The sequence below is a fragment of the Rhinolophus hipposideros genome (assembly GCF_964194185.1).
Source record: "Rhinolophus hipposideros genome assembly, chromosome: 8".
NCBI lineage: Eukaryota > Metazoa > Chordata > Mammalia > Chiroptera > Rhinolophidae > Rhinolophus > Rhinolophus hipposideros.
This window is the reverse complement of record NC_138054.1, coordinates 70738036-70763867: the sequence shown is the minus strand read 5'-3', so window position 1 is coordinate 70763867 and position 25832 is coordinate 70738036. Positions and strand designations below refer to the sequence as shown.

Below are 25832 nucleotides of genomic sequence, written 5' to 3'. Positions count from 1 at the left end.
GGAGATCTTGCAGCATCTCCTCACACTTCACCTTCAGGGAAATGGGAGCCACAGAAGACTCTGGAGCAGCACACTGATGTGGTCAGAGCTGTGCTTCCCTGAGAGCTCCCTGGCTTCTATGTAGAGGAAAATAGAGGCAGGGACACGGGTGAGGAGGCTGCTTGAATGATTCTGACTGGTCCTGACTGGTCCACTAAGGTGGGCAGTGGGGGCGAGAGGGAAAGGTCACGTGTGAGGGGAGCTGAGGAGGTGGACTAGGTGGGATTTGGATGTGGGGGTGAGGGGCCGAGAAAGAGGGAGGTATCGAGGACAGCACCCACTTTCTGGCTAGGCAATGCAGAAGTGGTGGTCCAGGAGAAGGAGGCTGGTCATATGCATTTGGTTGGACGTGCCAGTGGGACTTCCATGTATGCACAAGGGAGGTGAAACTTCTGGGCTAGAAATGAGGAGTCCATGGTGTACAGATGACGACTGGTGCCACAGGGGTGATGCCCAGGGACGCAGCACAGGGAGAAGAGGAAGCCCAGGCCAAGACGTGGGAAATATCAACATTCAAAGGGCATGCGGAGGAAGAGGGTCAGTAACTGGGGAGTGGGGGGACCAGGAGAACAGTGACTCCGAAAGCAAAGGCAGAGTGTTTCTAGAAGGCCAGGGAGGCCTCCAGGGTCAGGTGTCACAGAAGAGTATCCTTTGGGACTGGTAATTAGGGGTTGCTGGTTGAGGTGGGAGGCAGAGAAAGGGGCAGAAGCCAGGCTGCATGGACCGAAGAATCAGCCACAGGGGCTGACCCGAGGCAGAGAGTGCAGTGGGGGAGCCTAGAGGAACTGAGGCCAGGAGAAGGATAGGTGTGTGTGTGTGTGTGTGTGTGTGTGTGTGTGTGTGTTCTAAATGGGAAAGAGCCAAGCCCTCAACAGGTCCAGAAAAGGAGCAGGGAAGGCCCAAGGCTGCTTGTCTCTGGGTCTGGGCCTACCTCATCGCCCCTTCCCCCTCCTCCCGCCTGCCCTCCGAGGGCCTCCCACTTTGCTGTCCCCCTGCCAAGGTACACACCAGCCCCGCCACACCACTCCTCAGTGGGGCCTCTCACCCTCGCCCACCTCCAGAGCCTGGGCCCACTCCCATCCTACCAGTCAGATTGGGCGGATTACACGGGGGTCTTTGCGTCTGGCCTCCTGGCCTGAGCCAGCCCGAGGAACTACAAGGCATCCAGGCTGAGGCACTGCCTGAGGAAGGGGAGAGGACCTGGTTGGCAGGTACCACAGAGGACACTGGCTGGGGTGGAGAGCCTTCCCCCAGAGCTGGTGTCAAAACCGTGCTCTTGATGGGGCTCAGACGGGGGCTGAGTGTTCGGGGAGAGGGTGGGAGCTAAGCAGCAGGGGCTGAGGTTGACAGCATGACTCCGGAGTTAGACTGCCTGAGCTCAAGTCCAAGCGCCACCATTCACCAGCTCTATGCCCTTGAGTAAGTTAACTAACCTCTGGCACCTCAGTTTCCTCATCTGAAAAGCTCTCACAGGCTTATTGTAAGGATTAAAATCCATGAATCCACATAGAACATTTAGCTCTGCATGTGAGTTATTCTTAGGGAGGGGAGGGGAGCTTAGCGAAGGGGAGCTGTGAAGCAAGCAGGCACGTGGGAGGAGCTCCCACGGACTCCGCACACAGACACTCACACAGACTCAGCCAGCCCCCCGCAGGCTCACCCCTGATTCTCCTGACTTATTCCATAAACTTTCCTGAGGCCCTCTGGCCTGGTCCTGCGTGGTTCACACCCTCCCTTGCCCCCTCTCTTATTTTCCCCCTGCCGAATACCCTGCAGAGATGGAGGGCTCCAGCTTCTTCTCCTTTCAACCAGCCTTGGGAGGCCTGTCCTGTTGTCCTGTGACCCCAGTGTTCACTAGACCCTCTGTGTGGGCCTCAGCTACCCATCCTCCAACAGAGGCTGAGACAGCCATGCCTTGACTCTGACACAGCTACCTCCTTGTGCACCAGCTCTTGCACAGCAAACCTCAAAGCAGAAAATGAGTATCCTGGAACCAGAAGTCTGTAGACTCTCCCACAAAGCTGACTTCTGGGCTAGGCCAGGCCACACGCCCAGCCGGGCTTCCTGTCCCACCTACCAGGGGCTTCCACCTTTGGTGTCTGGTGGTGTCTGGACTTCAGTAGGTCAGCTTTGTCTGTGTGGCCTTGGACAAGTTGCTGTGTGTCTCTGGGCTTCCGTTCTCTCAGCCACAAGAATCAGAGAGGATTCAAGGACTGTTCTAGGCCTGAGCAGGGGTGTCAAATGGGGTAGGTGGTTAAACTGAAGCAGATGAGGCCCGTAACCTGCTTAGCGCAGCCCCTGGCTGAGCTGGTGCTGGCCCCCGCCTGGTAGTTCAGAGCATGAGCTGCGGAGTCAAGCAGACCTGAGTTTGGATCCCAGTTCTGCCTGTGACTGTGGGCAAGTGACCTCATTTCTCCAAACCTCAAATTCCTCCTCTTTAAATGGGGAATAATAATCGTCCTTAATAACAACAGTTAACCCGCACAGGGCTCTTACTCAGGCACTAGTCTGAGCCCTTTACATAGATTAACTCGTTGAACACAACACCCCTCTGAAATTGGGGTGTCCCCACTTTGTAGATGGGGAAACTGAGACACAGATAGGTTAACTGACTCGCCCATGCGTCACACAGCTAGGAAGTGGGTGAGCGTAGAATCGACTCCAGGCAGGCCGGCTCCCTAGTCTTCCCTTTCCCCACCATGCTATAGGGCCTCTTAGGAGAGATAGTGAATAGAAAGGGCTAACCACAAGCCTGGCACATACTAGAAATGACTCCTTAAGTGTTAGTAATTGTTATCTGTTACCATAATTTTCCCATTCCTTCTCAATTTCTATCTTGATTTGCAAATAAGAATACTCTCTGGGCTCCAGTCACTCTAGGTTGGAGCCTGAGAAGGGCCTGGATGGAACCTTCCTCTTGCCACCCCTTCCACCTCTCTGGCAAGCTGAGGGGAGGGAAGGATATTTGCACAGATATGTGGCCCAGGCTGTACAAATAGCCTGGGGTGGGGATTGGTGCTGGCAAATTCCTACTCCACCAGGGCCTTGGGGATTCTGCACCCTCCATCCGTACCCTTGAATTCCCATATCTGCTAGAGGACGGAACTCCCGGTCCTACAATTCCTGTGAAGTCCTTCTCTCTGTCAAGCCCCCCTTCCTTCTTTTTAGTTGCTAGTGGCCTTGCCTACAGGGCTAGGGAAATGAAGACCCCTCCTGCAGCCCCCACCGTTCTCTTCAGTTCTACCCTAGGAGACCCCTCAGCCCCATCCTTGAAAATCCCAGTAATGCAGTGGAAATTAAAGTTACCTTAAATATTCTAATCTTATAACAATTTTGCTTCAATCAACATCTAAATGTGACCACATGTGCCCAGACCACCCAGCGGCCTGGTTGGTGGTTTGTGGGGTGGTACTGAACTCCCTGGGGGAGAGGTCTGTAGGTCACTGGGTCCCTCCCTCTGCTTTCTCCTGGGCAGCCCACTCTGAGCAATCCTTCCCCTTCCTCACCTTCCCTCAGGCAGCCCGGGAAGCACCGCAGGCCCTGGGTGGAGTCTCCTTATACTCTGTCCTGAACAGCTGGGCTGGGGGCTGGGATGCTTCGCAGAGGAGAAGAGACCAGGGCTGGCTTCACCAGCATGCAGCCTGTGCCGTCATATAGAGCTCCCTACTCAGCAGGGTTTGCTTTAATGCTCTGCTGGAAATTCATAATAATGCTTGAAATTCATAATCTTTTTTTATCATAATTTTTGAACAAGGGGCTCTACATTTTCATTTTGTCCTGAGCCCCATAAATTATGTAGCTGGTCCTGCTAGAGGCCCACACTGCCCACATACTCCTCTCTCTCTGGGCCCTCCTCACTCCATTCTCACACTCAGTCAACACCCAGTCAATAAAAATTTATTGAGCACCTACTTTGTGCTGAAAAGTAGCGCTAGATGCTTGGGGATACAGTGATGAACACAGACATGGCCCTGATTTCACAAAATTACCATCTGTTTCCACTCAGACACTCACCTATCCACATGTTTTACAAGACAGTGCCCCGAAGAACAATCATGTTCATTGGAACTGCCAGTTAGGGAACACTCAGCCTACGCCAGGAAATTTCCATACTTCATCTTGTTTCTTCCTCAAAACAGTCATCAAGGTAGGCATTATTATCCCCGTTTTCCAGATGAAAAAACTAAGGCTCAGAGTTCAAATCCTTGTCCAGTATCACATAACCAATAAGTACCAGAGCCAGGACTTGCCCTTGCCTCTTATTTTCAGCCTCTCTTCTCCTCCCCCCACCACACACATGTTGTAGTCAGCTATTTCCCCATGGACTGAAACTCCCAATATCTCCATGTCCCCTGCTCCCAGCCCGGGGCTATATTTGTATTAAATGAAAGAATTCACATATAGGCACACTCCCCAAGAAACACAAGGAAAGACACACACACTGAAACACGAAACTATCCATATGTAACACATACTGGGTAAGAGCTTGGTGTCTAATGCTGGACTGTTTGGGTTCAAGTCCTGAATCTACCTGAATCAAGTCCTGACTCTACCTATGTATTAGCTGTGTAGCTCAGTTTTCTTATCTGCAGAATGGGAATAGTAATAGGATTGTTGTAAATGCTAGATGAGAAATACATGTGAAGTGCTTAGATGAGCATTGGCATATACCGTGTTTCCCCAAAAATAAGACCTAACCGGAAAATAAGCCCTAGCATGATTTTTCAGGATGGCATACCCTGAAATATAAGCCCTGATGCATCTTTTGGACCAAAGATTAATATACAACCTGATCTTATTTTCGGGGAAACACGGTCATCACTCTTCAATAAATATTAGCTGTTGCTATGAATAACATCTGTCTGCACTCACTCACACACATTGTCATGACTATCACACCATTGTCCCAAGCTCTCCTCTAGCCTAGCTCAGTCCCCAATGCCCTCATGGCTGACAGTCTAGGCACCCAGAGCAAGGAGGGAAGAGCGGCTGCTTCTCTCGGAATCCTCCAGGGCTATCCCTGTGAGGACCCACATGTGTGGTGATCAGGTGGGTGCTGCTCCTGACCAGCTCTGGGTCCATCACAGAAGGCTTCCTGGAGGACGGCCCTGACCAAGCCAGTTAAGTGAGACAGGCTTAGGCAGGAGGGTGCTGTCTTGTGCCTTGGCTCCCTCCATTGTTCCTCACAACACCCACCCCCCAACCTCTGCTGCAGCGCCCTCTCTCCACCCCCTTCCCCACAGTAGAAACTTTCCTTTCCTCCTGCCAGAAGCGTAAATTGCCCCCAGGAATGCGCGCATCCCACAGTGCCCCTGGCAGTGGCCAGCAGCCGTCCTGGGGTCAGGCCTGGCCCTACATCAAAGGCTGGGGATTGGTAACAGCAAGGCTCCTCGCCTGCTGCCACCCCCCAACCCTCCCCCCCCCCCACGCACACACAGGCCCTCTGGCTTCCAGGGAACAGCACATGGTAGCACTTAAGCTCTGGGAGAAGGAAGGGGAGGACGCTTTCCTGCACAACCACCCCCAACCATCCACAATGAACTACTTGTTAGGAGACTATTTTAATTTCACTTAATGCAATTTCTGCTCCTGGGTCTCTGTTGCCACCTCCTTCTCAGACCTAGATGCCCAGTACAAATATAAGGAGGTCAATCCACCGGGGAAAGACTTCACCTGAAAATGACAATGTCACTGGTGGGAGTCTAGAGCAGGAATATGGCTTCTACTGACATCAGGGGAACGGAGCTGGTGCTCTGGTCTCCACTCAGAAGGTAGGGGGTGTTGGTTAGGGGAGGGCTCAGAGCTGGCTTGTATAACTCAGGCAACCAGCAGGAGGGTTCCGGGTGTGTATGGCGGCCACAGACTTCTTAGCCAATGTGCTCTTTCCAATGCCCTGGGTCGGCAGACCCTTAGCCTGGCAGCCATATAAGCTTTACTTCAGGTCCCATAGGCATGACTGGAGGAAGGGGGCATTGCCTGGTTCTGACCAGCTTCTGAGATTTGCTCCATCAGGTGCATCTTCCAGCAAATTCTGGAAACCAGGGGTTCAACGGTCACTCTCTGGGACAATACAGTGGTAATCTGGAGACCTCTGGTGGCCATAGTCGGCAGAGCAAAGCCTTTCCTTATAGAGTTCTGCCCAGCCACCGCCAAGCCCAAAGGCTACCAGCATGGACCCCTCCAGCTCCAGAAGTCCTGGACCAGGCTCTTTGGTCAGTCCCTCCCATATAGCCAGGCACACTGGCACCATCTCGCTCGGGGGCGTGCCAGGACATCAAGGAGAATGGGGAATGGCCTAGCCTGGGGTGGGGGTGGGGTCCCAGCCGCACAGTCAGAGGAGGCAGAGGGACATGTATTCTCCGTAATTAACTATGAGGTGGGAGGACAGCAGCTAGGTTGCTAGGACTTGTATGTTTGGCTCATTAGGGAAAGATGATGAAGTGATGTTCCGAATAGCTCCAGCCCTTTCCTTTCCCTCAGCCCCTGGATACACATCATACAATCATGGGGCTGTAACTGGGAAAAGTCACTAAGGGGGCTTTGTTTCCACAGCTTGCCGAGCCTGTAATGTTGCACAAGATTAACTCTGGGAAAGGAAATATCCAAAACCTCACGCCATACAAACGGCTGCTGGAAAGTAGGTTGTGGTACTGGGAGGAGAGGAAGGGCGAGGGCCCCCCTGGAGAAGGGAAAGGGTGGTGGAGCTCACTTTTCTTGGCAGGATCCCGACACCACACAACTCTTTCCACATCTGGGCCCCAGCATTCATTCCTTTAATTTCTCCTTCATTCACTCAACTCTAGTGCAATTGGACCCAGCCTTATACTGGGTGCTAAGAATACAGTTGACCAAAATGGGGTGCCTTCCCTGGAGCCCAAATTATACCTGGGGGGGGAGGTAGAGGCTCAAGGAAGATCCCAGAGGGGGCATGAGCCACCCTATACTTGGAGACACAAAAGTGACCATTGCTCCTCCTCAGTGGAGGCAGGTCAAGTGCAAACTGCCTTACTGGTGTCCCAGAAGCCTGGTCCCAATCTATACAACCAAGACACACTTCAAGCACAATGCATATATAACCGCTCCTTAGCTCAGGACTACTAACCTTGGGGAAGGCCTAGGGGCCCCATTCCCCACTCTCCCAACCTGTGTCTGGACCTCAAGGCCCTAGGCTGTCCCCAAGAACAGTGCCAAGTAAGGCCTGACAACCTCTGTTGTCCCTCACCCCCCTTTAAAACTACCCCAAAGCTAGGAGAGGGAGCCACAGGCCTGTTCTCCTCCTCTCCACAGTTCTAATCAGGCATCATCAAGAACACGGGCTTTGGAGTTTGGCTGGGGCTCTTGATCCTTAGCTTCACTTATTAGCCATATGACCATGGATGGGCAACTTGTGGCCTGCCCTCCAAAAATGGAATTATTGTGAATTAGATAATGCATATAAAATGCTCTGTACAGTATCCGACACATGGTAAGCACTTGATAAATGGTACATGGTCTAAGCCAAAGCCCCCAACTTGGTGGCCAAGAGGCCAGCATAGTCCATCTTACATATGTCTGGGATAATGGTCTGTTTCTAGATCTTACTACAGAGAGTAGACCCGAAAATGACTCAGAAGGGGCCTCATTTGCTCCCAGGTTTCCCAGGCCCTGTGGTCTGTGGGGAGAAGCCATTCTCAGACCAGGTAAAATCAAAGCAGAGCCCAAGAACTTAACTGGTCTCTGCACCCCGCTGTAACAAAATCCCCAGGGCTAAGCAGAAAGAAAACAGGACAGGATTGGGATTTCACTCAAGAATGTGTCTTTATTGAAGAATTTGTAAGAAAAAAGGATGAAGCCTCTGTAAAAAGAGGAGATGTTGCCTCCAAACAGCAGGGAGGAAGAGAAACCTGGGTGGCTTCCCAGAAGTCAGTGTTTCCAGCACAACAGGCTCCCCTTTCCTGGCAGCACTAGAGTGTGTCACACTACAGCTAACAATTCTTACCCACCCCTCCCCACTTCTCCTCTCCGTCCCATAACCCTGGGCCCCCTACAGCCATTTGCCAGTGGTTTTCTGAAGGTCCAGGGATAGGTGTGCTAGGCTTGCCTCTTAATGGGGTCAAAGTGGGTTTCGCTTTGGAAAATTCAAACAGGAATGTACAATGGTTGAGCTCTTTCTAGTCCAACCAAGGATGACTACGTCCAGCCACTCTGACGGAAAAGGGAGCAAAAGATTTCCCTCCTGAATGTGCACACTTGTGGGGCAAATGGACTACATCACAGTCTGCTCTTTACTAGCATGGAGAATGGAAACAAGGTTAGAAGAATATATAACATCCGAGTTAAAGAGTCACTAAGCTCCAGAGGGCAGAGGGAGCACTGGGGCTTCCTGATTCCAACGAGTGCTCCTGCTGGCTCCCCTGATGTCCTGGAGTCCGTCATTCCTCTCCAGTTGGGAGATTGTCCTCAATCCGCCTGATGAATCTCATCCGGATTTCTGTCACTCCGTCTCCTTTCAGGGTATCTTGGACAAACTTGGCCTCCACAGCCATCTGGACCTGGGGAACAGTGGGAAAACGAATGAGTGGTGCCTAGCCATGGTCTCTGGGGAACCACTAAGAATAGGGTTATAATTGGCTCAGCCACAGCAGCCAAAAAAAGGGGGCTGGTTTCCCACAGGACAAGGTTGCCAAATCCAGTGTTCCCCAATAGAAGGTAGTGGTCCTGATCCCCAAGGAGAGACTTAGCAAATAACACCCCCGAATGAGACTGTCACCAAATAAGCCAACCTGGGAATGGACGTTCTGGGCTTTGGGGGCTGATAGCACCTTCTCCCAGCCTAGGAGGGAGGGTCACCACCACGTAGAGATGACAGGCTTGGACCTACGCTCAGCAGCACTGCCATCTCAGGCAGCAAAAGTACTGGGTGAGCCAAAGGCCTTTCTCCTCTCTCTCCTTCCTTCAAACACTTATGAAGCCCCCACTACACTTCAGGCGTCCCAGAAGGTAAAGAGCTGCACTCACCATCTCCAAGGCTCCCCGCAAAACCCCACACAAGAGATTGGAATAAATAAGGGATGAGTGGTTATCAGGAAGTTCCACAAAGTCCACCAAGGGGTTGTTTTCCAATATGAGGGAGAATTCATCACCAGCTGGGCTCCAATTGGTGATGCTTGGAGTGATGCCCAAGTACATTTTGAACGCCACCTGTCGGGGACACACAACAGCACAATGGGAACAGTAGTAGAGTCTGTACAATAGGGAAGGTGATGGGCTGGCATGGGGCTATTAAGCGGCTCGGGAACAAAACTGGGGCCTCTGCAAAATGTTGCAGCTTTCGGTATTCACAGGGCACAAGTCCACACTCCTCTCTTTCAGGGCTTCATAAGTTAGTCAACAACTTACTGTCCACCTGCTCTTCTTAGCAGAAGAGAGCACTGATCTGAGTGGGGCGGCTGCCCTAAACAAGCATCTCAGCGCAGACAGCCCCCAACCCTATTCCCTGTCCTGTCTGTGCCGTCTGAACCTTTCTTCTTGAAAGCAAATACAGGTCACTGGAGCAGAAGTACTCTGAAGACACCCTTCCCGCTGTCCACCCTCCTAATTTAAAACCCTCACAAAACTCTCCACTGTCAACCCTCTCTAGCATTTGAGCATGGACAACATGCTCTACACTAGAAAGAATCAATCTTTATAGGTAACTGACACCACAAAGCTACAGGTGTTTTATCATTTATGAATCCTATATTACGTAACACTAATATTAATAGCAAACATTTGCCATATGCACACACTATGTTAAGTGCATTCATTTCACCTGAACAATCATGTTCATTTTTTCATTTACTCCTTACAACACTCTGTAAGATAGCTCTTATTTTCTTTATTTTAAAGGTAAGGTAACTGGTAATTAAAGAGGTTAAAAGTAACTTACTTAAGAACTGGTAAGTACTGGAGCCAGAATGGGAGGCCAGGTTTGTCTGTATTATTAAGCCCTATGCTAGTCTGCTACCTCTTCACAGTTGAGGAGATCTGGCTTTGATTTCAGTGGGACTTGAATCTACAGGGATGATCCCAACCACTCCTCCCTTCTCCATAGTCTGTGCTCTTCTCAAACCACCAGGAAGGCTTCTTTGGCCCCAACAGCTGCCTCACTCGCCTTTCGGAACGCTAGGGGCCTTTCTAAGGGAGACAGAGAGAGTGGTAAGCAGTGCCTCCCAATGACAATCCGTCGGCATGGCCAGTTGGCCCATAATGACCTTGGCGATAACATCCGCAGTTTCCCGAAAGTCGTGGCACCTGCCGACATTTGACCGTGCCAAGAAATCTTCAATCAGTCGGACTCCGATGTTATAGCCCCTGGGAAGCAGAGAGAACAGACGATACTATGGGTCTGAATGCCTGACGTCTAAACACGACGCTGTTGGTGGTAAAAGGAAAATGGGATAATTCCGGAACATCCCAATAAATGAGCTCAGTGGAAACTAAAACGTTGGTTACAAAAGGAGGACCCTGCTCTGGGCTCTACAGAACCATGCAGACTCGACGTGCTAGGGAACCCCCCCCCCGCTCGTGTCGCCCCACAGAGCAGCCCACTCACATTCTGTCCAGCTGTTTATTCACATCTTCATCACTTTCATAGTCCTTGCAAAGCTGAGTGACCAGAGCCCCGTAGGTCAGGGTGAAGAGCTCAGAGCTCTAGAAGACATTCAAATGGCAGTTAGGACCCGGTCGTACAAGAGAAAGGTTGTGAGAGTCTGCACTGGCCTCAGTGCAACTGTCAAGGTTCAACGTGGGGCCGGCCGGTGGCTCAGGCGGTTGGAGCTCCGTGCTCCTCACTCCGAAGGCTGCCGGTTCCATTCCCACGTGGGCCAGTGGGCTCTCAGCCACAAGGTTGTCAGTTCGATTCCTCAAATCCCACAAGGGATGGTGGGCTCTTGCCCCTGCAACGAAGATTGAACCTGGCACCTTGAGCTGAGCTGCCTCCCGGATGGCTCAGTTGGTTGGAGTGCGTCCTCTCAACCACAGGGTTGCTGGTTCGACTCCCGCAAGGGATGGTGGGCTGTGCCCCCTGCAACTAACAATGGCAATTGGACCTAGAGCTGAGCTGCGCCCTCCACAACTAAGACTAAAAGGACAACTTGACTCGGAATAAAAATCCTGGAAGTACACACTGTTCCCCAATAATGTCCTGTTCCCCTTCCCCAATAAAATCTAAAAAAAAAACCAGAAAAAAAAAAAAAGGATTCAAAGCAAGGTAACCTGTGTCTGGTGGGAGGGAACATCATCCCCTATGGAGTGACCGAGGAATCTAGTTTCCCAGGGTCAACGTGGCAGGGCTGCAGCCAGACCCACTACAAAACGGATGTCAAGACACCTCATGCACTGAGCAGTCACTTTTCCAACACACTAAGGTGGGCTTCTGCCAACCCAGACCCCACCACGGCTGCGAAGCCTAAACTCAAGTCACCAGAATCTGGTGTTGGAGCAATAACTGTTCACTAGATACTGTGAAAGACAGACCAAAGCAGACATTTACAGATTACCCTCTGTGGGTTAGCAGGTGTGACGACTGGCTTCCCCACACCATACAATGTCCGCAGTGTCTTGGCCTAGAGTTAAACTGCACTGCTAAGGCCACACCCAGGTCTTCTGGGAGGGAAGGAAGTTCTAGACGAAGTCCACTGTGTGTGGGTGATAACCCTTCTCCTAAGTCAGCAGCACAGGAAAACATAACGTTCCTCTTGACACATAGCTCCAATGTTTCCAGGAAAGGGGGTAGCTGTGAAAGCAATATAATCTTTTGTGTATCTGAAACACAATACTGACCTGCACTGGTTTCTATTACAACCACAGTTAAAAATCACAGAAACTCTTTCTGAAGTAAAGTGTCCTGTCACCTTCCTACCAAGAAACGGAAAGATGAGGAAGGTAAAAGGAATGGCAAAAACCAAGACTACAGAATAAAAGCAGCAGGTCGGGGGAGGGCATTACCAGTTAAACAAAGTGAGAAACATGTTAACTAACGGTGCCTCTGGACTGATGGAGTCACACAGACGTAAGGCTGAAAATCAATACTGTCACTCAATCACTCCCTTCTCAATGGTGGCTTGGCAAACTTGGAGCCGAGCACCTTTTTGTCTTTACGTCTTCTGGGGAAGAAAGTCCACGTAATGTTAAGGCCCAGGCTCTGAGGACTCAGTGATCCTCACTCAACCCCATGGCCTCGAGGTGAGGCCACTGCAAGAATAACAATGTGAATGTCTTTTGCTTACATACTGTATTCTATTTTTCATCATCTTATTTTCCACCCCACAATAACTCTGTAAAGCAGAAAGGGCAGGAGACAATCTCATTTTAGAGATGAGGATACTGAGACTCAGAATAGTTAAGAGAATCTGCCCAAGGATAAAGTTAATACTTCCCAAAAGTAATTCTGGGGGACAAAAACCAAGAGTTTCTAAGCCAGTGTTCATTCTCCCCGCTGTTCCCCAGGACTACAATAAACTCCCCAAAACCAAACAAAACAACTCAGCTAGGAAGTCAAAGGGAATCAGTTTCAGAATCAGGAAGCTCTTTGAACTCAACTAACAGTCAGATCAGTGAGTGTCCAAGAGACCACTTACAAATACGGCAGTGAAGGAGAAGCTATGAAGAAGGGGAATGATTTTTTCTAGTAAAGTTAAGGGTTTGGCACTAAAATGACTTGGGCATGAATGGATGGAGACAATCCAGCAGTAACCAGTCCACAGAATTCGTATCGCTGCATTAAGTCAGGAGAGCTTTCCTTCCATTATTAATGAACTCTTGGAGAGACACTCCAAGAGCCTCAGCCCATCATGCCAAGCAACCCTCACTTCATGATGTTATCAAGCCCCTTAGACCTGCAGCAGCCCCCAATTTACTGATAAGAGAAATCAAGATCCGAGACAGATCTGCCCGTGATCACAGCATCAATATGCCTCGAACCTGGGAACGGGATTCAGCCTAGGCTCTCCACACCCTCTCTAATTTGCACATCTGTCTCCATCTTCAACTACGAACCAAGCCTATTTGGAACAGTGTGCAACATAAATATATAACTCAAAGGTCTTCATATTTTAAAAATAGAAGTGGGGCTATTTATAGAAAAAACATCATTCATTCAATGTTTACTATATACCAGCCACTATCTAATAGAAAGGAGACAGATAATACACCGAATTGATAAACTATACGGTTTGCCAGAGAAGTGGGATTCAAGAACCAAAAGCTATACAGACACACGAAGGCTAATATCTTTACCATCACAGATGCTTGCTAGATGACATTTACTGCGTCAACTGTGTCCTTAGGTGCAGTGCCACACTGCTAGCTTTACATGCATTATCCCAATTAATAGTATCACAGGGTCGATATAGATACTATTATTACCTTTTTAGATTTATTTATTTATTTATTGGGGAAGGGGAACAGGACTTTATTGGGGATCAGTGTGTACTTCCAGGACTTTTTTCCAAGTCAAGTTGTTGTCCTTTCAGTCTTAGTTGTGGAGGGCGCAGCTCAGCTCCACGTCGTTGCCGTTGCTAGTCGCAGGGGGCACAGCCCACCATCCCTTGCGGGAGTCGAACTGGCAACCTTGTGGTTGAGAGGACGAGCTCCAACTAAGCCATCGGGAGCTCAGCGGCAGCTCAGCTCAAGGTGCCGTGTTCCATCTTAGTTGCAGGAGGCAGAGCCCACCATCCCTTGTGGGACTCAAGGAGTCGAACCAGCAACCTTGTGGTTGAGAGCCCACTGGCCCATGTGGGAATCGAACCGGCAGCCTCCGGAGTTAGGAGCACGGAGCTCCAACCGACTGAACCACCAAGCCGGCCCCTAGATTTATTTTTTTAAAGCTGGTGAAACTGATACTTAGGACAATGAAGAAACTTGCCTAAGGTCACACAGCACATAAGTAATGAAGTCACGACTCAATCCCAGATAGTACTATACTCGCGTGGTGAGTACTTTTCTGGTCTTTTCTGACTCTCTCATCGAGTGTGTGCTTAGGGACTAGGACTTTATCTCTGCATTTCCCACAACACCTAGCACAGAGCTTTGCATACAGTTGGGACTCAAGAAAAGTTTGCTAGACAAATGGACTGTTTGTTTGCACAGAGATCTAGTTACTTGGGCACATTAACCCTGTAAGTCTTGGAAGGCTTAAGTGGGAACACAGCAATGAGAAGATTGCTGATTGCAGAACACTGATTTGATTGGGAAGAGGGCTGCTAGAGGTGGGGACACCCCAAGCAGAGAGGAGAGAAGCACGTGGAAATCAGGTGGCTACAAAGAGGCTCATGTGACAAGCCCCAAGTAGGCACCAGGAGGAACTGAATGAGACGATGCACCAAACCTTCATGTCATTCACTCAATAAATATAGATTGCTCAGTGCCAGGCATCATTCTAGGTGTTGAGATAGAGCAGTGAACAAAACAAATTCCTACTCTCACAGAGTTTACATCCTCAGGGGGGGAGACTGAAAATAAACAATATACAATTTATAATGAAATATTTAAAATGAAATAGTGCTATGAAGAAAAACAGAGTAAAAGATAGAGAACTAATTACATGAGCAGGGAAGGCCTCTCTGAGGAGGTGACAGTTGAGTAACTGCATGAAGTGATGAGTAGCTAGTAGGTGACTGCCTGACGGAACAGAGTCCCAAGCAGCAGACAATAGTAGTTGTAAAAGCCCTGAGGCAGGAGCGTGCTGTTGCCCCTCCATAATTCCCTCACTTCACCAAAGCTGAGTGAACGCTGGAGTTGGGGGTAGACACTGTAGTTTCCTGCTAAAGTAGTATTAAAGATTTCAATACTGATTTCAGGTAAAAATGTACAAAACAAGAGCAAGATATGAAAACTAAGCAAGAAGATCTCTCGTATCTGCTCATCTATGAAGAAAAGGAGGAGGAAATATTTACTATACCCTATGCATTTTACATTGTAATCTCATTTAATCCTACGTAGGCATTATTGTCCCCATGTTATAAATAAGGAAATTGAGGACCAATTGAGAAAGACAGAATTCTAAGCAATGTCCATGCTTTATCCTTACATGAGAGTTTCCTAGCAAAATACACATATTCATTTAAACTCTTGATATTTCCTCCAAAAGAGGAATTCTTAAACTGTGATCCATGAAGCATCTTCAGGGGGCCCACAAATCCCCCCAAAATTTAAGTAAATGTTTATGGATATATTTTTCTACTTAATATTTCTGGAGAGAAGATCCATAGGTGTCATCAGCTTCTCAAAAAAGGGATGAAAAGGGGAAAAGTTAAGTACCACTCAGGAGTCATAACAGGTCCTTCGACGGCACCTTCCTGGTGGCTGTTCCTGGTGTACGATGCAAAGATGTGAGGGAAGTTTAATCATCCCCTCTAGAGCTGAGTGTCAATGAAAGGCCACAGGTCTGCCCAGCATGCAAACTATTGTTTTTAAATCAGAAAACAAAAACAGACAGCACAGGCAATTCTGGAGGAAGTAAGAATACGTCAAAGAAAAGGAACACGTGCCAAGAAGTCCCCTTAGTTTGGAGAAAAATGTCATCTACCTTCCTTTCCACGCCCAGACCTCATCCGCAGCCAAACTTCATGGGACTCTATGGTGTCCCACTCTTTCCAGGACAAGTGAGCCTCCCTGTACCAGACTCGCCCACCTCTTACCCTACGGAACAGAAAGTTTCCTCCTGGCAGGACGAGTACCTGGGCATCTTACAGGGCAAAGCAAGTGAGCGAGGCAGTACGGCCCGGCAGTCTGCAGCATTAGCTTTGGAGTTAGAGAGACATGGGTTCAGATCCTAACTCATCCTAGCTGTGCATTTGGGCAGGTTATGTAACCTGCGCTGCAAAAGAGCGACATTATCCCTCCGAGAGGATTACTCGGAGGACTAAATGAGATAAGGTACGGAAAGTGGTTGGCCCGGAGCCTAACACACCGTCAGAGAGCCATAGGTGGCACGGGGGCTACTGCTGTCGCCCCCGTTGGTGGCCTAACACAGCTGCGCTCCGGCCGTGGAGGTCCCTGAGCTCCTCCGTCCCCTCCAACCGGCTCCAGGCCCGGGACGCCCGAGTGGCTGTCCCTTCTCCACCCACCACGCAGCCTCGTTCCCCCTCCTTTAGCGGAGTCACCACCCTCGCAGAGCTCACAGGCGGGCCCTTTCCCCGATGTGCCCCGCGCGGGGCCCCTTCCCCAGAACGCCTACATTCCGCCCCGCCCGCGAGGTCACGCGCTCCCACGTACCATTTTCTTGCTCTCGGTGCCTCGGTTCGTCTGCCTCGACATGGTGCCAGCCGCCCGACCTCGCCTCGCCACAGACCCACTCGGCGACCCCTTCTGATACCGCCGGCTCAGTCGCAGACCCTCAGCCTTCGGAACTGACCGGCACCGACTCACCACGCTTGCGCGGCCTGCCGCGGGGCACCACGGGACTCGTGGTCTGGCGGACAAAGGTAACTCCCGCCCAATAGACGTCGGACTACAACACCCAACAGACCCGCTGGCAGCACCACCCCTTAGCGCAGTTGAACTACAACTCCCAGAGAGCTCCGCGCGCGGCGGACTTGTAGAGCCTGTCTTCCCCTAGGTTGCATTTTGACCGCTGGGTGGCGCCCGCAGCTTGCGGTAATCCTGTATCAGCCACACACCCCGGGTCTCCTCCCTCCCAGCCCCCACTCAGATATGCTCCGCAAATTCCTCTCTCGCCAGGGTTGGTTTCGGAAAGTCCCTCTTTTGAACTAGCTTCTTATGTTGTTGCTGCAATTCAAAGCTAGAAGCTCCCAGGATGTCCCAAAAAACTACGTAGATCTGGCTTCATTACAAAAATATTTAATGACCACCTACTATGAGCCAAGCATTTCGCTAATGGCTTTCTCTTCGAACTACCATCTGGCCCCAAACCCCAAACGCAGCCAGCGCCCGCATCCTACAACCTGTGACTTCGTGGTGAAATATCCAGTGTGTTAGATAAAGTTCAGGTCACTTACTCCCCACTCCCTCTTCTACAACTACATTGCCTGGCTTCCAGAAGAGACAGATCCCCAGCGTTGGCCTTGGCTGCAGCCAGTCCTGGGTTTTAATCCTAGTCTTGCCATTTTAGGCTAGTTGCTGAATCTCTCAGTTGTTGTGAAGACTGGTGAGCCCTGTATGAAGAGCACTTGGGCACAAAGTAAATATGTATTCCCTTTCTTCCAGCCACTCTGAAAACACAGCCGGACAAACAAGCCCCAGAAACACCAGGGGAATGTGCTGGCCACACCCTCACCCATCACCAAGGGGAACTCCTACAATCCCTGACCAGAGCTCTTTGGTTTAAATGCCCACCAACCTTCCCTGGCTGGTCAATTCTGAAAGGCAGGGCTATAAGTCACTGAGCACCCTTCCCTCACTTAGGCCTGGTAGCCTGACTGTGCAGCAGCTGCATTCTAGCTCCTAGGCTTCACCATGACAACCAGCCTGCCTAGACATGAGCCAGCCAGGCTGGGGAAGACTGGGGGGCCCAGGCTGCTCAGTTCCTAAGATGCCCCAGGTCTCTCCCTCAGGGTGCAGGACAAATCATTATTATACCCTTCTCCCTGTGGCACAGACATTCTGGGGCCTCCCTAGAGGCAGTGCCCCTTGATTTTCCCTCCTGTGTCAGTGCCCCCAGGAAAGGGAATTAAGGGCTGAGGGTTCTGGGAAGGAACATGGGGTGGTGGGGGTGCAGGAAAGCAGGGGTCAGCTAGCCCCCAGAGGCCAGCATAGCCAGAGAAGAGCCTCCTGCATTCCCAGGAGAGAGGACAGCTGAGGTGAAAGCTGCAGTTGGCTGGCCTGTCTGTCCGTCTGGGCTCCTCCCTGCTGGCTGCCTTGGCTGCCTTGGCTGCCCACAGAAACCTGAGTCACAGTCACGGCCTGCCGCCTGGCCTGACCCCACCCAGCCTGCTGTCAGGCAGGGAGATTCTGGAGAGACTGGAGGTGGAGCCTCTCCTTGCCTGTCTTCCAACCTCTGAGATTCTCTCTCTCTCTCTCTCTCTCTCCCAGTGATTCCTCCTCTTGGTGTATTTTTCTTTGGGACTTGTCCTCCCCAAAGCATCATCAGTCCTAACTTAAGGGTTGGGGGAGGGGGTGTCCATCTTAGGCTGATCTATAGAATCTCCTCTTGGCTCAGATGGAAATTTAAAAGCTCCTTAGACAGCTGCTCCAAGGGCGCTCAGTACAGCTCCCATCCTCCCCAAATCCCAATTCCTCTCCCAACTAGGACACTTAGGAACACTAGGCACCCCCTCCCTACCATTATCTCCTCTCCCTAGAAAAGAACATTGCCAGGACAGCTTCCCTTCCCTAGCAGGGGCTTCAGACAAGGACCTCTTCCTAAGAACCCAACGGGTTGAACCTATTTAGTCCTGGATCTGAGTTCCTCCCCCTCTAATCCCTCTCTGTTCTTCTGCTCCCCAAGAGCTGGAGGGAGGGAGGACTGATTGCAGCTGGTGTCGCCAAAGCCCTTGAGGATGTTTCCTAACCCAGGTCTCTGCTCCCCAGGAAAGCAGTCTGAGTTAGAGACCCCTTGGTTCTGCAGTGCCTTGGGGTGGGGGTAGGAGCAAGACTCTAGTGTCAGTTATTCTCTGCCGCCCCTACCACGAGGCCCCTCCCACTTCCTACTTTGTGGGTGTGGAAGCAGTCTCCAGGGCTTTGGTCCTGATTCATATCTCTGTGTCAATCTCCCAGTGATTTCCTTCACCCTTCCATTAGGTTCATCCTGGACCCTGCCTCACCAAACCTAGGAGGTTATAAACGCTCTTATTCCTGCCCTCCCCCTAAAAGGATCAGGAAGGGGACATGTTTCTGATCCCCATTCAGTGCCTTCCCCCAACCTAGCCTGTGCTGTGACTAACGGCTCATTCAAGTCTGTTTCCGTAAAGGGGGAGGAGACTGCTCTGGGTGGTAGGCGAAGGCACTGGGGAGGCCACCGAGTTCCCTGCCTCTTACCTAAGAGGTCAGGGCATCCTGTTGGAGCTTCAGCCCTGGATGTTGCAAGTGCCCCACTTATTCCTTCTTTGGAATGTATAATAATTTGGAGGGAGGGGTATGTGAGATCCCCAGGCACTGTCACTCAGCCCCAAACTAAGAAAGAGATGCCCATTCTAAACCCTCTCAGTGGCCAAGGTCTGGGATCTGCCAGGGATCCTAGTCAGTTAGGGGGAGAGTAGAGAGAAGCCCACTCCATCTGTCACCTGTCACTTTGGTAATCACAGGACTCTGGTGCTCTCCAGGCGCCATCCTCCCAGGACTGGCTGTGGGCCCATCAGCACACAGGAAGCCTTCTGAAGCTGGTGAGAGGAGAACTGTGAAGTTGCCTAACTCCCAGATGTCCCCACTATTAGCATCGTGTAAAAGGGTGCAGGTGCCTCCACCCTCAATCTAGGGAAGGATCCCCCAACCTTGGCACCATTGATATTTTGGAGCCTGATGATTTTTTGTTCGAGGGGCAGTCGTGTGCATTGCAGGATGTTAAACAGCATCCCAGAGGCTCTAAGCACTGGATGCCAGTCATACCCCCAGTTGTGACAACCAAAAGTGCCTCTAAACTATTGCTGAATGTCCCTTGGGGAGCAAAATTGCCTCTGGTTTTGAACCACTGTCAGCGGCTAATGTCACACACTGTCTCTTTGCAATGAGCTCCTCAAAGTCAAGCTCAGCTCATTAGACACAACAGAGGCTATCCAGTTCTAAAGTGCTGCTCATGCTTCCCCTTCTGAAGAACCTTCAACAGCTCCCCATGACCTACATCATGAGGTCAATCGTGTTCCAACCCATCCCTGGCCTATCTTTTCATTTTCAGCTACTATGTCCCCTCCCACTATTCTTAGGCTCTAGCCAATGAGGGTATCTCACTACTCCCACCTATATGTCTGTGTCCCTGCAGTCACCTCAAGATCTGGGGTGGGAGTGGGGGTGGAGGAAGAACCATCCCAGAGGGCTCTCCCCTTGTTGGATTCTGTTCATGAATTCTCCTGTGTCTAGTCACTGCCTGGCTCAGGGTGTGCCTGTTCAACTCTGGAAGATGCAGGCGCTGAGGCCTCTGACCTCACAAAAAACAATCCCGAACCTCATCATCCACATGGTCCCTCACTCTCCTTCTGCAGACGGGATGACTGACAACAAAAATGGGGGATCTGTTCCTCATCCTAATCTGCTTTGACCTTTGAAGCCCCATCGTCATCATCATGCCCATTTATTAAGCATTCCCTATATGCCAGGCTCTATGCTAAGCACTCCATCTGTATTACCATAATTATCCTTTACAATGACTCCAAGATGCCTCATGGTACCATTATTTTCCTGACTATAGGTGAGCAAACTGGGTTTCAGAAAAGTTAAGACTCTAGCTTAAGGTTACCAGCTCCACTTTCAAACCTTCTAAAATCCTCTCCTGATTTGGGGCTGGAGGGGGAACTATTCCTTCCCTAACCCCTCCTCAGAGGGTTCAGGCCCCCCAACTACTCACTATTCCCTCTTAGGTTGCCTGAGACCCAGACCCCTTTATTCCCCACACTCCTTGAAATGGCTGCTCTCTGGAACTGCTCAGAGAAGGAGAAGCTGGTGGGAAAGGGAAGCAGGAGTACAGCATCTCACTGGCCTAATCTCTGGACAATGGAGACCTGGAGAACTGACCTTCTGGAGGTCAGGACAAAGGGCAGGGCTGGGGTGGACAGGCCCAGCTGCACGTCCTCCTTCCTCCTGTCAATCCCTGCAGCAGCACCATTGATCCACCTTCCCAGCAAGCTCCCTGCTCTCTGCCCAGGCTGCGCCTGCCTTGGCTGGAGGCCCCACCTCAGCTGGCACTAACAAGGGACTGGGGGATCCACTCTGGGGGCCTGGGAAGCTGGGCCATTTGGGGAAGGGGTGTCAGAAGGGGCTCAGTCCCTTCTTCAATAGGCCACAGGGGAGGAAATCCTTCCGAGGAGACTGAAGGGGTCCTCTGATGGGGGCGGGAAGGGTCAGGGCCAGGACCACCCAGTTTGGAGCCAGGAGGGACCCAACAGATTAGAGACCTGGGTAAAGCAGCGGGGCAGGCCTGTAATTACCCCAGAAGAGCAGAGAAGACACCAACCATAGGATACTGGAGGAAGGGCTGCAGCGAGGCTCCCGGGCCTCTCCCAATCACAACCATGATCAGAGGAGAAAAAGCCTAGCCCTTTTAGGGGTCTCCTTGTGACCCTCCTTCAGGTTTACCGACGTTCTCCGGACGGATTTTATTTGAGGTGGGTTTGGGAAGCAACTTAGACTTGAAGCGGCTACCAAGGTCTCAAAGCCAGAGCTCCCAGGCCCCAGGGTGGGATGGGGGCTCCCAGCCCCGCTCCCCCTACTGCCCCCAGTCCTAGCGGCGGGTGAGTCACCAGAGCGCTCCCTACATAGTCCTCTCGCGCGGCGGCGCGTACCAACGCGCGGCCGCAGGGGGACGCAGCTCGACGGCGGGGGTCCTCCTAGAGCGGTGGTCGTCCCTCAGCGGCCGCCGCGGGACAGGAGTCCGGAGGCTCGAGGCCCAGGCTCTAGGGCGGGGGCGGGGCGGGCGGGCCACGCGCGCAGTGGCTGGGTCCCGGACGCTGCGGGGGCGGCCCTCCCTGCGTCCCACTTGGTACGCGCCAGCAGAGAGGCCAGGCCCAGCCCGGGCGGTACAATAGGGTTGGGCCGCGGCCGGGTCTGGGCCGGCGCCGGGAAGGGAGGAGGATCGCGGCCGGAGCCGACAGACCCTGGGCGGCCGGCAGACTCTGAGACTCGCAGGCCACCAGCCGAAACATCCTCTATCTTCCGCGGAGCTTCCCGGCCTCCGAGTCGTTGTCCGCTGGGCCGGGCCGGGCGTGATGCGCCGCGGGACCCCTGGCCTGGCCGCCGGCCGCCGCCGCCGCCGCCACTGAGACCCCAAGAGCCCCCTGTGACGCCGCAGCCATGGAGAGCGGTCCACATGCCGAGCCGGGTGCGGGAGCACCCCCAGGTATGCCGGGAGCCATGCAGAGGCGAGATGGTTGGAGGTCAAGGGGTCTCCAGGAGGCCGAGGATAAAGCTGGGACCCTGGGCGGGGACCCTCCCCCGCCGTGCCCTCTGACCACTTGAAGTTTAAAAATAAAGGCGGCGGCGGCGGCTCGGGGCCACGGAAGCATCTTCTGACAGCTGCCCCTTCCCCCAATTTGGGCGCCGGGGCGCACTGGGCGGCGGGATCCGCGGGGATCCGGAGTTGTCGGGTGACCCTTCCGCCCCAGCCCCGTGCCACCTCGACTTCCCCGCCCCCATCCCCCTTCCTATTCACCCAGGCCCTGAAGATCCTCTTCTATTGAGCCAGGGAGTCTGTCCTCCTTCCTATCCTCGGTGGCCACGTGTGACCCCAGCCTGAATGTGTGTGTTGGGGGTACAGATTCCTAGGCCTGGAGCCCTGCACACCGAAGCCTAGGCCCTAGCACCCTCCACGCCCAGGCCGGGACTCAGACCTCGCCCCCACTCCATCCCTCCAGCTGCCGCGCAAAGGGCCTGTTGCTGCTGTGGGCCGGCTAAGGGGAGGGGAGGGGAGGAGAGGGGGAGGTCTCTTGCCGCCGCTGCCAAGTAACCCGGCGGATAAAGGCGAGGGGGAGGGGGAGGCGGCATTGTTTGGGGCGAGGGCGGGAGCTGGGGAGTGGGCCGCTTCCCCTGCAGCCAGGCCTGCTCCGGAGCCCACCCAGCCCGATTTGGGGAGGAAGGGGACAGAAGTAAATCTGCTTACCCCGCCCGCCCTCCTTTCCAGGCTCTCTGGGCCTGAGTCTTCCCCTGGAGAATGAAGTGAAGGCTCAAGGCCGGCACTCCGGGGACCTGCCACATCATTCCTCAGCTTGAGGCTTTGGATGCCTACCCCCTTACACACACACACACACACACACACACACACACACACACACACTCATACACTCATTCTACCCCCCCCCCCTCCCCACCAACCACCAGCGCCTAGGACTTCTGCAAATCCTATTCGGATCTGGGAGCAGCTGATGAGGGGGTGGGGACAGATTTCTGGTTGGGCCTGGTGTCGGAGGGAGGGATTTCTCTTTTTTTTTTTTCTTCCTGGAAGGGGAGGGAAGAAGGTGATAACTGAGGACCCAAGTTCTTTTCCCACTGACTCAGGGGAGAGGTGGCCCCATCCCCACACCTCCATAGAGTCTTACAGCCTAATCCCCGTCACCTCCCTGGCCCTTGGGGCGTGGACCCAGGATGAAATAGTGTCTGTGGGTGTGGAGAGCCCAGGACAAGGTGGAGCCACTTGGCTGTGGGTGGGCTCCTCCCCATGCCAGTGTGGGTGCTTGGAGGGGATCATGTGGGTGTGGGAGTTGGAGGACACAGAGGGGAGGCTCTTAGGCTGGTGTGGTTTGGGAGGTTTGTAGGCTGTGCTGGAACAAGGGCGCTTGGCTCTGTCTTGGCTCTGCTGAACCTGAGGGAACACCCAGGGAGGCCCAGCCTGAGTCCATTCCATCTAGTTATCGGCCCTTTGTACCTGAGCGTCACTGGTGTGTACAGGACCTGAATGGAGGTGGTGACTGGGCCATAGATGATGGCCTGAGTGGCTGGCTACTTTATAATTAGGGCACTTGAGTGGGATGTCTGGGCTGAGTATGAGGCATGGGTGGGATGCTTGGCTGGACTGGGGAGCCTGTATATAGAGTTCTGGTTGGGAAGACTATTCTGTCCACAGGGATTTAGATGGAGTTACATGAGAACCTGGATCATAATGGTGCCTGGTCCTTATATAGAAATCGAAGGTGACAGAGGTCCCCTCGGAGCCAAAAGCTTCCCAGGAATAAAGGTCCTGGCCACTGTATGTGCCCTGTGAGAATCTGAGGCATAGGTCTGAGACTGAGTGCGTATGACATGATCCCTGTCCTCTTTGCGTTCCTTTTGCACACTGAGCATTAACAAAAGGTAGCATGGAGTAGAAGACAAGTGTGGCACTTGCCTTTGGGTCAGAAAACCAGGATGGAAATCTCAGTAAGCCGTTTACTGGCTACTGGACGGAAGCAAGTAACTTACCTCCTCCAGACACAATTCATGCCCCTGAAAAATGGAGGCAGTGTTATCCATCTTGGTGGTTAATGTGAGGGTGGTTAATGTTAGAGATGAGGCACCTAAAGGATCCTGACAGACACCCTCAGTATAGTGTTATTACCATTATTATAGCTATGATCATTGGAACTGGTGCCAGCAGGGAAATACCAAATACAACTGGGAGAGGTGAGGGCAGGAATTGAGAGTCAGTTTGCTTAAGAATGTAGGCTTTGGAATCAGAGTTTAAGTCTCTGTTTCATAAGTTATTACTGCATGACCTCAGGTAAGTTACTTAAGCTAAGTCTTAAGTTTTCCCATTTATAAAATGAGAATAATGCTAGAAATTATCTTATAGAGACATTGGGGTCATTAAATTAGATGAACACATAAAACACTTAGACTGGGCCCTGGCATATAGTTAGTGCTCAATAAACACGAGCTATTTGTCTTTTGTCGTTATTTTTTTCTTTTTAAATTATTTATTTATTTTATTTTCATGTTGTTGTTTCTTATTTTATTTGTCATTATTATTTTTAATTCCTTTAGAGGCCTGACGAGGAGGTATGATTAATTAGGAGATAAATATGGGACAGAGAGCAAGGAGAATGGGAGTTCTAGACAGACATAAGCCAGGGTATAGTGGGGCAGTGGGAGTAGGACAGAGACGCAGGAGATGGGTATAGCCAGCCATTCAGCACACCCATGCTGATGAGCACCATGTGCCAGCTTGCTGTTGGTTGTACAGAGGGCAGAGAAGTGAATCTGACAGAGTCCCTACCCTGGGGGAGCTGCTGGCCCAGAGGGGGAGGTGGATTTGTTCACTGCAGCGAAACCCAGGTATAATGATGACAGAGTGAACAGAGGGTTCTGCTTCACAGAGGAGGAGGCATTTGAGGTGGACCTGAAAGGAAGAGTAGAAGTTGGTGAGACTGGCACGATGGTCCACATCTCTGCATACAGCAGCCAGCCTGGCTGGCACCTCCCACTCACAGCTTCCTCCCTCCTTAGGCTGGTGGGCCCAGTAATGAGGTCTCTAATGAGCCCCTGATGTGCAGTCATGCAGATGCAAACGAGGAAGGGGCACCAAGCCAGTTCACACCCCCCCACCCCCCACACACACCTTCCCCTTAGGATGGGCATCAGCTGTTGGTGGGGCAGGCTAAGGGAGGGGGAAAGAAGTTAAAAGCAGGGCCCAGACTAGAAGTGGTGGCACTTGAGGGAGTTCAGGGCAGATCTCAGGTTTGACCTAGGCTGGAAGTTAGGCTGCAAGCAGCTGGGAGCCGTGTCCTTGGGTCCCTGCTGGGCCATGGGGCCAGTGAGAGAGCCAAGGAGCCAGGCCCAGATAATGCAGCTTTGTTGGCAGTGGCAGCTCTGCCTGGCACCCTGGGCACAGTCTTCAGTGTCTCCTCCATCACCTCTCAGCTGCAGCTCTGTCCTGAGGGGAGCAAAGAGCATGGTAGGGAGTAGAGGGCATGGTATCACTGCCCCCATCAGCACTCCTCACCACTTGTAAGAACAGATGTGGGCCAGGAATAGACTCCTTGGTGAACCAACTTATTTCCCACTACTATTTATTCAGGGCCTTCTCTGGGCCAGACACAATGCTCAGAGTGTCACATGCATTGTCTCATTTGATCCTCAAAACAATAGCTTAAGTATCCCCATTTTACAGATGAGACTCCGAGAGGCAAAGTCACTTGCCTAAAGTCACACAGCTAGGAACTGGCAGGAGCAGGATTTGAACCTAGGGCCATCTAACT

The 25832-nt window shown here is 52.0% G+C and overlaps 2 protein-coding genes across 15 annotated transcripts in view; one reads left to right on the top strand and one right to left on the bottom strand.

Moving 5' to 3' along the window:
• Positions 1-7812: 7812 nt before the first annotated feature.
• Positions 7813-22960, bottom strand: TRAPPC3 (trafficking protein particle complex subunit 3). 7 transcript variants are annotated; one of them, XM_081054729.1, is made up of 7 exons: positions 16276-16444; positions 15319-15461; positions 14603-14822; positions 10613-10710; positions 10272-10371; positions 9037-9219; positions 7814-8570 (listed from the first exon to the last, which is right to left on the bottom strand). In XM_081054729.1, the coding sequence occupies exons 3-7, from the start codon at positions 14756-14758 to the stop codon at positions 8451-8453; spliced, it is 657 nt and encodes a 218-aa protein (XP_080910855.1). In that variant the 5' UTR covers positions 14759-14822; positions 15319-15461; positions 16276-16444; the 3' UTR covers positions 7814-8450. The 7 variants fall into 7 exon arrangements, with proteins under 7 accessions (XP_080910860.1, XP_080910855.1, XP_080910856.1 ...); XM_081054730.1 differs by lacking the exon at positions 15319-15461 and having other exon boundaries at positions 16276-16439; XM_081054732.1 differs by lacking the exon at positions 14603-14822 and having other exon boundaries at positions 16276-16426.
• The window catches only part of MAP7D1 (MAP7 domain containing 1), a 21950-nt gene continuing 17776 nt past the window's right edge, over positions 21659-25832 (top strand). For 3 of the 8 annotated variants that reach the window (XM_081054728.1, XM_081054724.1, XM_081054722.1), the window contains exon 1: positions 21697-22003. In XM_081054728.1, coding sequence (XP_080910854.1) covers positions 21958-22003 — 46 coding nt within the window. In that variant the 5' untranslated portion in view covers positions 21697-21957. Of the gene's footprint in view, positions 22004-25832 lie in introns of all 8 variants that reach the window. The other 5 variants (XM_081054725.1, XM_081054723.1, XM_081054727.1 and 2 more) reach the window with 4 other exon arrangements.